The 13,282-nt window shown below is 41.3% G+C and overlaps 1 protein-coding gene across 5 annotated transcripts in view; it reads left to right on the forward strand.

Annotated features, from left to right (window-relative positions):
- ecel1 (endothelin converting enzyme-like 1) overlaps positions 1-13,282 on the forward strand; it is a 54,947-nt gene that overhangs the window by 22,035 nt on the left and 19,630 nt on the right. For all 5 annotated transcript variants that reach the window (XM_080288643.1, XM_026192231.2, XM_026192232.2 and 2 more), the window contains 2 exons: positions 8,864-9,086; positions 12,636-12,734. In XM_080288643.1, the coding sequence (XP_080144769.1) occupies positions 8,864-9,086; positions 12,636-12,734 (322 nt within the window). The remainder of the gene's footprint in view (positions 1-8,863; positions 9,087-12,635; positions 12,735-13,282) is intronic.

A 13,282-nucleotide genomic window follows, 5' to 3' on the forward strand; every position in this document is an offset into this window, starting at 1 on the left:
TATTAACCAATTAATATAGGAGTCATCGTCCTTGCTAGCAGAGCTATGTAGGTTTACCTTAAATACGCATATTAGCATGTTTTGCAAAATACTATCATAAGAAAACAGCGCTGCTTGACATTGCAAACTGAATACTTCTAAATGATGGAATTTTAACATAAACTATCATACGGCTAGTTTACAGTGTTCTAGAGGAACTTTGTAATGTAATGTTATTAGCTGACCACTGCTAAGTGCTAAGTAACAGGCTAATAAAATGTCCTAATTTTATTCACCTTTCCCGCACAGTCTGTACCAGACAACATGTAATATTTTTGAGATACTTACATTAAATTTCCCATAAATTGATCCAAAAGGTACCAACTGTACTAAGGCTGTCGAGAGGCCCACTTCACTCTCCAGGAATTAACAGAAGCAAGGCCTCAGCTGTCTGGGTCAGCATGTTCCCAGTCAGAGTGACCCTAAATTAAAGTCTTAATAAAGTTGGATCAGCTGCATCATACAGAAGGGCCAGTCTATTCATTAGTGATGGGTCGGTCGCGAACGAAATGGCTCTTAGAGCCAGATCTTTGACGTGAACTAGGCGAGCCGGCTCCTTATCGCGAGCCGGGGGGGGGGTTGTTTTTTTTTTCTTTCTCTCACCCTCTCTCTCTCGCACTTTTTTTCCGCTTCACTCAGCATGCGAGCCTTGTGCTTTACGCTGGGAAGAGGGGGGAGAGGCGGTAGTTACACTCAGTAGCACAGGAACAGAGCAGGAGGGAGAAAGAGAGCCAGGGACAACAGCGTAGAAAGGTATAGTTATCATCCACAACTATTTTCAGTTGCAGATGATAAAGGATGTTCAGTTCATGCTAGAAATGTGTTTTGGAGTTTGTACGTGTTTTGTCTCTAGGGGCCACCGCATATATTTATATTAGAGATGGCACGATACCACTTTTTTATGTCCGATACCGATACCGATATCACAAATTTGGATATCTGCCGATACCGATATGAATCCGATATAGTGTGTTTTTTAATCAATAAAACGTTTTTTTTAATATGCATTTTGTATAAGTTTATACTCAAGTTTAAATAAATAACAACACTAAAGCTATTCTGTTATACCTGTATGTAAAAAATACACTGCACCCAAAATATTTCATAGTTCAGCAACACTGATCAATCTAATAAACTTAAACCTACTCCATCCTCCCTATTCTGGTATTTTAAAGAGTACTTAGCATAAATATTAAGCAACCTAACTAATAGGGTTGCAAACTCCCAGCAAAAAAAAATAAGGAACCACCCTCCACCTCCTGATGCTTAATCGATGTAATCAAATTTAATTTGATGCAGGGGGAAAATGCACAGAAATAAATTATTTTTCAAGAATAATTAAATAGATTCAACATCTTTCTTCAACAGAATTGCAGACTGCACAGATGGTACCTTCCTAAAGGAAAAAGTACTATAGCTTACTAGGGTATATTAGACTTAATAGTTACTATGTACAGTAATGGACTTCTATATATCTTACATCAGATTAAAACTTTCAGATAATTATTTATTAAAAGCTCGACATTTTAAATGAGAATAAGAAAGAAAAGTATGTCTTTGTGCCCCCTTTTCCCTGTTCATGCCCTATCGGCCCCCCTGGCTAAACTTTGCTAGATCCGCCCCTGCACAGTTACCAGCCGTCAGCTACGTAGAAAAAGATCCTGGTTTAGAAAGTAATATTAAATAAATTCTAACAACAGCTTATCAAGCTTAAACGTGCTGCTGTTGTTCAGCTGCTGGTTTCCTCTTTCTGGTGAGAAGTGGGCCAAAAACAAAGAAGAGAGACGGACTCCCGACAGAAAAGCCGATCAGCTGATCATTAAGCAGTTTCATGATTGAAGTAGCAGCAAGAAGAGGCAGTCGCTCCATATATCGGTTGTTAAGCTTAACGCAGGAATGCTTTACAAACATTCAGAGATGAACTTACACAGTTGCTTTACTTCTCTCTGGGATAACTTCCTCGGAGATGAAATGCTGGTGAGGCTACAAATACACACAGCCGCTCTATCACGTGATGCATACTGCTGCAATGTGCTACGTTTATGAGCCGAGTTACGCCGTGTAGCAAGTTTTGTGAGGTGCTTTTTTGATATTTAATGGATCGGAATACAGTTTTTTATTTCTCGCCGATATTCGATCCAGTAATTTGGGTCAGTATCAGACCGATACTGATACGTAATATCGGATCGGTCCATCTCTAATTTATATATAAACATATATAAATAAAACCACTTTTTTCTTTACATTAGTAAAGAAAAAAGTGCATGATTTTATATTATTGTTAATAATAAATTAATTAAAGCAACAAAACAACCTGAAGAGCCGGTTCGTAGCCGAAAGAGCTGGCTCTTTTTAGTGAGCCGAACCGAAAGAGCCAGTTCTCTAAAAAGAGCCGGAAATCCCATCACTACTATTCATAGAGACCAAATAAACATGCTTTTTATTGCTGTTAATTCTGTGATTTTAACATGTCAGTGGTTGGGGATTGACTTGCTTTTGGAGCCAGCCTTAAGTGGCTGCTCCAGACAGAAACTGCAGTTTTTGGCACCTCTTTGTTGGCTGCATTCTCAGGCAAGAGGGGTGCCTTTTATGTACAACACACATTTTCCACCTGCTTTCTGTGTGAAGTGCTTGATGCAAAAAAAAAAAGAAAAAAGTATAGACTAGTTCTGGATGTGTATTCTTTCTATCAGCATGTATTGACGCTATCCTACAAAATTAAGGTTAAGGTTTGCATGAACAGGGTGATTCCCATTGCAGAATTAGTGTTTCAGTCCATCTCAGAATTCAAATAAGTACCATAATGCATAATGTGGGAAAAGAAAACAGAAATATAACCTTTTTCATCGCAGTTGTAGTAAGAAACTTCTCCCTCCAAACATGTGTTTCCTGTCAACTACCACAGAGTGAAATAGGTTAGCTCCACACAGCAGGAGTAAGAGGTCATGGCGGAGGTGCTGGGCAGTTGTCATCATCCTGTAGAGCAGATGGAGGGCAGGTTTGGTTTCTCGCAAGGCCACTAATGGATCACTTAAAAAAACAGAAACTATTTTGTTCTCTACTGGATTCTATCACTTACTAACACACAGACACACACACAAAGGAAGAGCACAGGCTGACATTCATACAAATACAAAAAAAAACCAAGCAGGATAGTTTGGATTCTTGTTAAAGTCAAGGAACTGAAAAAAATACATTGAGAGGTGAAAAGGTCACAGGCGAAGAAGGAGATGGCACAGACAGGTGCTTGAGCCGCCTGTAGGATGACAGGATGGCTGGTTAAAAATTAATGAGTCACCCTTTCTTCGTTTTAACACCCTGCTTTCTTTTTGTTCCTCGCTCTCTTCCTTCCATTTTATTCCTACTTTCTGTTTCCACCACTGCTTCTTTCCTTCATCAATTATTTTTTATCTCTGACTTTGATTCCTTTTCTTTTGCTTCATTTACTTCCAGACAGTTTCCTTTTTTATACTGTCTCCAAAGTTGTTGTTTTTTTAAGTTGCATCTGCCTGTCACTCTTTACCTTCCTTCCCAGGTGTTTCCATCTTGCATACTTCCTTTATTGCTCTTTTTCCCTTCCTCCTCTTCACCTTAGTGGTTTCAGGTTGCTACTGACAGCTCTCACTCTCTCTTTTTTTTGTCCACTGCCAGTTTTGCAAGCCCTCCATCTTTACAGGCAGCTACAGCCAAGGTCCTTCTCTTTATTCTTCTTCTCTTCCATGTTCTCACATTCAAGTCTTTCTCATCATACAAATCTACTGACAAGAGCAATCACACTTGCATGTCTCCTCATCCTTCATCCACCCTTCTCTTCTTCTTCATACTCCCTCCATTGCATGTGTGTATGTGGTCCCCACGCACAGTGGCAACTGCAGCCAATCCCATTAGCCAGATGAGCAGGCCTCCAATGAAGGGGAAAGCATAATGACAACACCAGCGTCTCTCTCTCTCACACACACACACACTCCTCCCTTGCGGCTCCCTCTGTCTGCTCCGTCTGTTCATCTGTCACTCTTGAGGGCGTGTGTGTGGGAATCCGGTTTTGTTTGGGATGTGCAATTCGAAGGCGAGCGGGAGAATCTGTCATTTTTTTGTGCGTTTCAGCACACAGAAGTGGGGCAGCAGCAGTGGAGGGTTTACTTCCTGCTGGGTGGGATGCCATTAAAAATGTACAGTACGCTCAGTGTAGCCGTAAAGCATTTTGCGAATAAGTGGTTTACCAAACAGTAGATTTTATGGCGCTATAGCTTTCAGCAGGCATGATTTGAGTCCTAGTTTAGCTGAAATTTATGTGCAGTTAGGCTACACTCAGGTAATTTGGGTAAGTCCCCACTAAAAGGTATAAATATATGTGATTTGTTGTCTCTGTTGTGCTTTGGTTTTGCAACCTAAAGCCTTGTGCCCGAATCCCATTATTCCACTTTAATTTTATGATTTAACAAAATAATCAAACGCAAGACGTTTCTCCTGTCAGGCCAAAATTATAGTTTACCTCTAGTGAAGCCTGGAAGAGAGGTGGCCCTCCCTCCTCCATTACCGTCAGGGTCATTACCTGCAGTAATGCGCTGATGCAGTGCAAGGGGACAGTGTCTTTTCATCTCCCTAACTAGCCCCATTAAAATCCATTCAGCTAATGAGCCTTCACTCAGTCCTCTGGTGATTAAGACTTGATCTGTGCAGCGCTCTCACTGACACTGCTTTCATTTAACTCTGTGCAGTAATGGAATCGCAGCAAAGTACACACACATGTGCCTGTCAGTATGGATGAGGGTGCCGAAAACACTCTTATCAAGTGTTACATTTTACGTGTTTGAAAGAGTTTATTAATCATGTGATGCAATGTTTATAAAGTCTGAAGTTTTTATCTCGGGGGGGAAAGTTTGCTGATTTATGCTAAACATTAAATTCAACTTTAACCTTTAAAGTTTCTAAATGTGTTATTTTATGTCCCTGTCTTAATGTGAGAAAGACAGACATGATGTCCATTTTTTATACACAGCCTATGGCTACAATACTAAAATGTTGCTTAGCGCAGTAATATCAGTATTAGTAATCTAATACTGATATTACTCATATAACCAATCTATGATTAGATTGGTTATAGAACCAACTGCTGTTACTTATGATAAAATAAAGTAATTTTTCTGATTAAAAAAAGTACTTTTACTTCAGTGCATTAAAGCAGACTTTCATTTTTAGGCACAGAGTAGGTGGTGTGGATAACAAACAACCTGCTAAGCTAACTAAGACGTTAAAATAAATGGTACTGACAGCATCTAATAGTTTCACACAACATGTAGTGAAGTAGAGGTAAAATTGGCACAACAGAAACACAAGTATAAGAAGTACAAGAACATTAAAACTTTATTTTAATAAAGTACTTGAATAAAGTACCAAGGTACATTACATGTTCTCACCTGATGGTCATGTAAGAGACAATGTAATTAACAGTACTCTAAACCAGTGGTGCCGGGTGGTGCATGTGTTATCCCATTCCTGCAACCTGAACATTCCCCTGGAAAGCAAACAGATACAACTGATATCTACACTAGCACATTAATTAAACTGTACCCTAAAAGTGTCTGTTCTTGTAAATATATGTTTTAGATTCTTTGAGAATTTAAAAAGTTTTTGTGTGATGGATGTGCCTCCCTTTGTTGTTTTTGTTTTGTTACCTACAAAACCTTTTCCAGAAGCCTCCTAAAACAAAATTATGAGCCTGTAAATGAGCAAACTTTAGATGCGAGTTTGGGTTTCAGTAACCGCACTTACTCTTAGAGATTACAGTCATTACTGTTCCTCAAAGATGCCTCGAGTAAAACAGCTCACGCATCGCTCCCACACAAACAGCAGAGACGCTGTACTTTTACTATTATCATATAGATGACTTCCACACATGTGGCTGCCCTGCTGGGCACCCTGTGCCAAACGCACACATACACACACACATACACACACATACACAGATACTCAAATGCATTTAAAAAAATAAACTCACACCTGTCCATGTTCAGTAATGTGGAACAAATATTTGACAACAAAACCAGCTAATGAAACAAAGAAGCCCCACCTGTAACTCGTGCTGATTAGATGATACCACCTGAGTCTCTCCTTTTTTGTTTTTTTTTACCCTCCCTCCCTCCACTTCCTGCCTTCCTCTTCCTTTTCCCGTCAATTAAATTCACTTCAGAAGTGCTTTGCTGGCAAGACCTCAGGGTGCTGTTGCCAAGGCGCTTTTGATTTAATATCTGTCACGCAAAGGGAATTTTTTTTTTATGTATAAAAATGAGGAAAACAACAACAATATGCCTCGAGGTTTGCATGGAGCTTCACAGTAGGAGGAGAGGGCATTTGTCCCCGCAGGGCAGAGTAGATGCTTGCTCCCAGTGGGGGCACGAGGACACACCAGCACTTCATCGAAGAAGACACAGCTTGAATACATAAATGAATGATCCATTTTCTTTCCTCCCGCTCGACATTTTCGTCACCCCTCTGCTGTGAGTCAGTCTGGATTGGAGGGAGTTGTTCTTTAACTGTTGGGCCCTCTTGACTCCTCACTATTCACTGCTCACTATTCTCTTCGATCACTGTCTCCCTCTTGTTTTCTCTCTGACTTTTCTGACTCTTAAATGGCTTTGAGGGCAGATGGAAAAACAGCAGTTTGGGCCAGATGGGACTAGATTACTGTTAGATATAGTGGATGTCACTTTACAAAGAGAACACAGGCGTAACTGTGCTAGAAAGCAATGCTATTTAGGTTTTGAAAGTAACACAGCCTTGTTCTTAGAAGTAAAAATCATTATTCAAAAGGAATATGAATACACTCTGGTATAGTTCAGGATTTTCACTGCTACCCGTTAACTAGCAGTTTTTAGTTAAAATTAGCTAATGTTAGGTAATTTGCTTAAAACTGACACAAGGGAGTATTTGACTTTTCTCTTTTTATGCTTTTGTTTTAGTATTTACCAGTATCCTATAAAATACAGTTCAGCTTGTTTCTGTTTGTCATTAAAAGTGTGTCATAGCAACAGGACTGAATTTGGTGGTAGTTATGTGACTGTAATGCTCTTTGGTATTTAAATGTTGTTTTAATAATGTCTCATTAGATCAGAATCAGAATCGTGTTTATTGGCCAAGTATATGTGCAGACACATACAGGGAATTTGGTTCCGGTAGATGGCGGCTCTCAAGCACAGCAATATAAACCACACACACACACACACACACACACACACACACACACACACACGTGTCTATATACACACATTACACATGCATACACAAAGCTGTGTAAACCAACTATAAATAACTAATCTAAACTTGTATACATAAAATACAGAAATGAATGAGGTAGAATGAATACTACAGAATGTACATAAGGTGCAGCTGCAGTCTGGCAGTGGGAGCAGTGTGACAGGTCAACTGTTAAGAAGGGAGATGGCAAGGGGAAAGAAACTGTTCCTGTGTCGGGTGGTCCTGGTCTGCAGGCTTCTGTACCGTCTGCCAGAGGGCAGCAGATCAAAAAGTCTGTGTCCAGGGTGTGAGGGGTCTGTGATGATTTTCCCTGCCCGTTTCCTGGTTCTTGAGAGGTACAGATCCTGGATGGAGGGCAGGGGGGCGCCGATGATCCTTTCTGCTGCCCGTACAGTCCGCTGCAGTCTGCTCCTGTCCTGTTTAGTGGCTGCTCCATACCAGACTGTGATGGAGGAGCACAGGACAGACTCAATGACTGCAGTGTAGAACTGGATCAGCAGCTCCTGTGGAAGACTGTACTTCCCCAGTTGTCTCAGGAAGTACATCCTCTGCTGGGTCTTTTTGAGGATGGAGTTGATGTTGGTCTCCCACTTCAGGTCCTGGGAGATGGTTATACCCATGAACTTGAAGGTCTTCACAGTTGACACAGGGCTGTCTGATATGGTGAGGGGGAGCAGAGTTGAGGGATGTCTCCTGAAGTCCACTGTCATCTCTACAGTTTTAAGAGTGTTCAGCTCCAGATTGTGCTGACTGCACCAGAGTACCAGCCGCTCAACTTCCTGCCGGTATGCAGACTCATCACCATCCTGAATGAGGCCAATGACAGTGGTGTCATCTGCAAACTTTAGGAGTTTAACAGCCGAGTTCTTGGAGGTGCAGTCGTTAGTGTAGAGGGAGAACAGTAGTGGTGAGAGGACACATCCTTGAGGGGCACCAATACTGAGGGACCGAGTTTCAGAGGTGATCTCCCCCAGCCTCACTTGCTGCTTTCTGTCTGTCAGGAAGCTGGTGATCCACTGACAGGTAGCTGGTGACACGCTGAGCTGGGAGAGTTTGGAGGAGAGAAGTTCAGGCACAATGGTGTTAAAAGCCGAACTAAAGTCCACAAACAGGACCCTGGCATACGTTCCCGGGCGGTCAAGGTGTTGCAGGATGTAATGCAGCCGATGGATGGACACCATACTAGTGATTCGCACTTCCTGCTTGTAATGTCAGCTCCACAAACCATCAGTCTGTTATACTGACACTAAAAACATGTTACAACTTTGCTAGATGTCATGGCGGTATGATTCTGTCATTTTTGAGATTTAAAATCTCATCCTTGGCAACAACTTCTAATTACCACGGGCCACTTGAAGTATTTTATCCTTTTCCTGTAATGTTAAACACAATCACATGACGCTGGAGTCTTATTTATAGAAGTCTGCACTGTTTTCCTTGAGGTCATTTTATATCTAATCTAAGTAAGGTTCTCTGCTAGAAACGTATGTCTCAAAAACATTTTTGCAAAGTATATTTTTTCCTTAAACTACATAATGTAACTAGCTACTTCTTGTGCCCTCTGTCTTAGGGTTCTTCATAACTACATGCTGTGGCGTATTGTGGCAGCACTGAGTGAACATCTGTCCACGGCCTTCCGCAGCACCATCCATGAGTTTTCCCGAGAGATTGACGGCACTGAGCAGCAGCTGGAACTAGGCAGGCTCTGCCTCACCCAGACAAACAAACACTTCGGCATGGCCCTGGGAGCCCTGTTCGTCCAGCAACACTTCTCCTCAGAGAGCCGGGCTAAGGTCTGGAATCTGGGTGGACTGGTGGTAGGGGGCGCTGTAGTGGTAAAGATGGTAAAGTAGTAAAGAGGCTGTTTTCAAAGGAAATCAGCCTCAGACTTGAATCCACTTTTTTAACATTAGAAACTCGACAGATATTACATCAGTTTGAATGTATTAGCAGTTTAGGCTCTTAACAGAGACCCAGCCTTGCTGAACTACGTTTATAAGTTTATTAATTCATACACCCAAAACTGTAATGTTTTAACCAAACTTGGGGTCATTATTTTTCAAGAAAAGAAGTCATAAAATAATCTGGGTGACTCACAAGTGATTGTGAAAAATTACAAAGTTTAATTTTTGCATTCTACTAGAGCCACTGTGCATGATCTTATACAGGGTCAAGGTGCAGCACCTCAGTTCATACACTGTCTGAAATAAACTTCCCAACCCCGTGAACCACGGTCACCCCACTGTGTAGCTATGAGTTTCACCATTGCACCATTTACTCCATGATGCATTATTAGCACAAAACATGAAACCCCTGTTTCTGTTCCTACATGCAATTCCAGTGTTTCCAAATCGCTGTGCTGTGGCACAGAGGTGTGCCGTGGAAGAATGTCTGGTTTCACCTGATTGGTACTCTAAGCAACCGGCAGTGAGTAACGGACAGAACAATTACATTCTCTTCCACTAGAGGGCAGTACAACTTCTTGCTCCAATTAAATGTATTGCTAACTGCTGGTGAAACAGAAGATGAAGAAGAAATTATATAGTCATGCGCGAGTGAGACAACGCAGTGCAAAATAGCAATAGATTAAAAAAAAGAATTTTAAAGTAGTCATTCTAACCTGGGTGCTGGAGAAAATTTCGAGCCAGATTGTTGTTTGATGGTGTGCCATGTGATTTGACATTGTTTTATGGTGTGGGATCTGAAAATCCTGGATTCTAGTCTCTACTTCTCATGCGCTATTTTGCTTTCTGCCTAGGTCAGTCATTACTAAACCCCTCACCTCTGCCCTCTGGTCCCGTTCGCTTTCAGCTTAAATTAATCTTTCCCCATACATAGTCTCATCTCAGTCCCATGTCTACTCTGGGACATGGGGATATGGTTCCCAATGGGATTTCTAACCTCTGTAACCCTATGCTCTATCTTTAAGCTCTCCATCATCTCCCTTTCATCATCTTCTTATACTCTCACTGTCCACTGTACATGCTTCATCCCTCATCAGCTATCTGTCTTGCAACCTTTTAAAACTCTACCAAAGCTCTATAACACATAAAGAAAGTTGGCCCAACTGGATAAGTTATGGGTGCTGAATACTTTCTTTACACTTTGCAATTAATTTAAATTTAAATTCCATTCAAGATTCTAATAAGATACTAAGTGTAAATCTCAAAAATGCTTCAAGCTAGTGGAGCCTTTCTGATTAATAAAAGACCAGAGAGGAAGGATTTATATGATCAAGCATACAGTAGGGAAAGTTCTCATCAGATGAAGTGGTGCTAATCCCATGAGCATCTCTAAGTCATTTAAAAAAATCACTCAAAACATCATCTTCCTCTTTCTTGCAGATGTGGAGGGAAGCCTTGAACGAGGTTATTGCCTTTTGGGTTTTTTTAACCTCACTCTTTTCCACACCGGTCATATCTCACGCTGCTCACAGACGTCGCTGTGTATGATCATGCCACGTCCACACAGGTTGGAGCCCTCATTATCAACACAAGAGCATTACCGGATGCAAAGCCGGTGGCGATGTGCGATGCCTTGACTGACTCACCAATCCTGCTTATCTCAGCACCAACAAGAATTAATGAGTCTCGGGAGCTGACGCTGAAAGACAGAAGACAGAGGGGGAAAGACGAGCCTCCTTGTTATCCTGAATCACCAATGTGGAGCGAACTGAAGGACACAATATGTCCCGGTGTCGTCTAGGAATAGCATTTCTGCTTAGAGCAGTTCCAGAAAGCACAAGTTGTAATCCGGAGAAGTTTTGGACAGTCGATGCCAAAAACGTCAAGATTAGTGTTATATTAGTGGCACTAAGTAGGTACTTGATCTTCAATTACAGGTTAAGATGAAAATGTTTTAGAAGGTTTCTTCTGCGGTATGAAATTTAAAAATAAAAACAAAAGTCTGCAAGTTTTATCACCCTGCGTGCAGAGCTGGGGCTTAAAAGTGTCCAATTTCAGTTGCTTGAGCTGGAAAACGGAGAAAGCGATGTAAGCGCTTGAGTGCTGGTTTGAACACTTTTCAGCAACACAGTTTAGGTAATTACATATCAGACAATAAAGTTTGCTTTCCACTCTTGTGACATTAAAAACTGCACTAATGGAGCTACAAAAACTTGCAGCCTAACCTAATTAAAATCTAATTAGTTATAGACACACCAGCACAAACAACACTACATCTGCAGTTTGTAGCTTGACCTTCCATTTATTTAATTATTTGGATTTGTTGCGTTCTAAATACAAGCCCTTGAAAACAGTTTATCTAACAGAGGTTTAGACACTGGTAGAAGATGGAGGAGGAGGTATGGAAAGAAACACCTGAGGCATGAGAATCTGCATCAGAAATTGCGTCTCTTTTTGAAGTCACAACCCAGTCAACATGGTTGAATCAGCACTGGTATACTATGAATCTGTCAATTATGGCATTTCCATACATCTATATGGTAGTTCAGGCAGTAGGGAGTAAAGACGTTACTGTCACCTCACAGCAAGCAAGTATAGGTTCAAATCTCGGGTTGGCGTCCCCACTGTAGAGGTTTTTACAGTGTTCTCTTACCTTATAGCAGCTGGGGTAGGCTGGTCTAACCCCGAATTGGATAAGAAAGAAAATGGAAGGATGAATGGACACATTTAAATTTCATCTCATTTGTCACATGGTAAACTTCCTTGTCTGGGCTGGTCACAGCTGTTGTTTCTCTGCCTGCTGATATCAGCACTATAAACCTGCAGTTCAAGTCCCTTTGGCTTGATCAGTTTGCCCAGTGGGATAAAAAAAACAGCCATTAAATCGAAAGGTCACCAGTCACCAAAAATACTCCAACCTTTTAGAGTTGTTTTAGATTCTTTCTTAATTTAGGACCTTGTAGATCATGTTTATTAGCAGCCTCGCCATGACCAAACAAGTTTTTCACGGCTCGTTTTAGTATTATTTAATTTTTTCATTTGTGTGAAAGACCAAGACATTTTGTAATCAGTTTAGTAGTGGACAGTCCCCTCACAGTTCAGTTGTTTACCTTGCTTCTCCAAGTAGTTTGTCAAACTGTAGTCAGTAACTACAATCCAGCGTGCTACAGATGGAGCACAGGATGACAGGCTCACTGCAGATGCAGCTATTACTTATTTGCCACAAAGTATTTGACAGTGGAAATATATTTAAAGGGAGTGGAGCTAAAACAGTTTATTTCAGATAGGATGACTAAAGGAGCTGCACCAACACCCAGTTGTAAATAAGGATTATTTTTAAATGTGAATCATGCAAAGCTACTCTAGAATAGAGTACAAGAACACTTATGTGGGGCTTAAAATGAACACGTAATGAATTGCGGGATGATCTCTCTACAGGTACAGGAGCTGGTAGAGGACATAAAGCACTCTCTGGACCTCCGGCTGCAGGAACTTGACTGGATGGATGAAGCCACCAAGGATGCTGCTAGAGCAAAGGTTTGGAGCACTAACTGAGCCTCTGCATCACAAACACGACTTCTGCTAGATCCAATTAGTTTTTGAAAAGGATTCAATTATTTCTTTGCGATTCTTTTCTTTCCGGGACTTTGACTGATTGCTTGTTAGATAGAAGTGTGTGATAGAATACATCTAGGGCTTGACATTGAGAAGTGAGGATTGCCTAATCCGGATCTCTCTGTAGTGCTGATTTAGGGTCTGCACTGGAAGATATCCCTTCTAATACTTTTACAATCTGAAGTTATAATCCTTTTAGAGGGCCATGCTGAATATAAAGAGCTTCCCTGTAATCCTATTACATTGGGTTTGCTTGATTAGCAGATGCTTTTGTGTGTGTGTGTGTGTGTGTGTGTGTGTGTGTGTGTGTGTGTGTGTGTGTGTGTGTGTGTGTGTGCGTGCGTGCGTGCGTGCGTGCGTGCGTGTAGATGTGTGTGTGTGTGCTTGCGTGCTCTGTCAGGGCCTGTGTCCTAAACTAAGTGTGTATGGGTGCTTATTAGTTGCTGTGGGGTGTTTGGTTGTTTGCTCCC

Source organism: Astatotilapia calliptera, chromosome 14, assembly GCF_964374335.1.
Source record: "Astatotilapia calliptera chromosome 14, fAstCal68.1, whole genome shotgun sequence".
NCBI classification, from domain to species: domain Eukaryota; kingdom Metazoa; phylum Chordata; class Actinopteri; order Cichliformes; family Cichlidae; genus Astatotilapia; species Astatotilapia calliptera.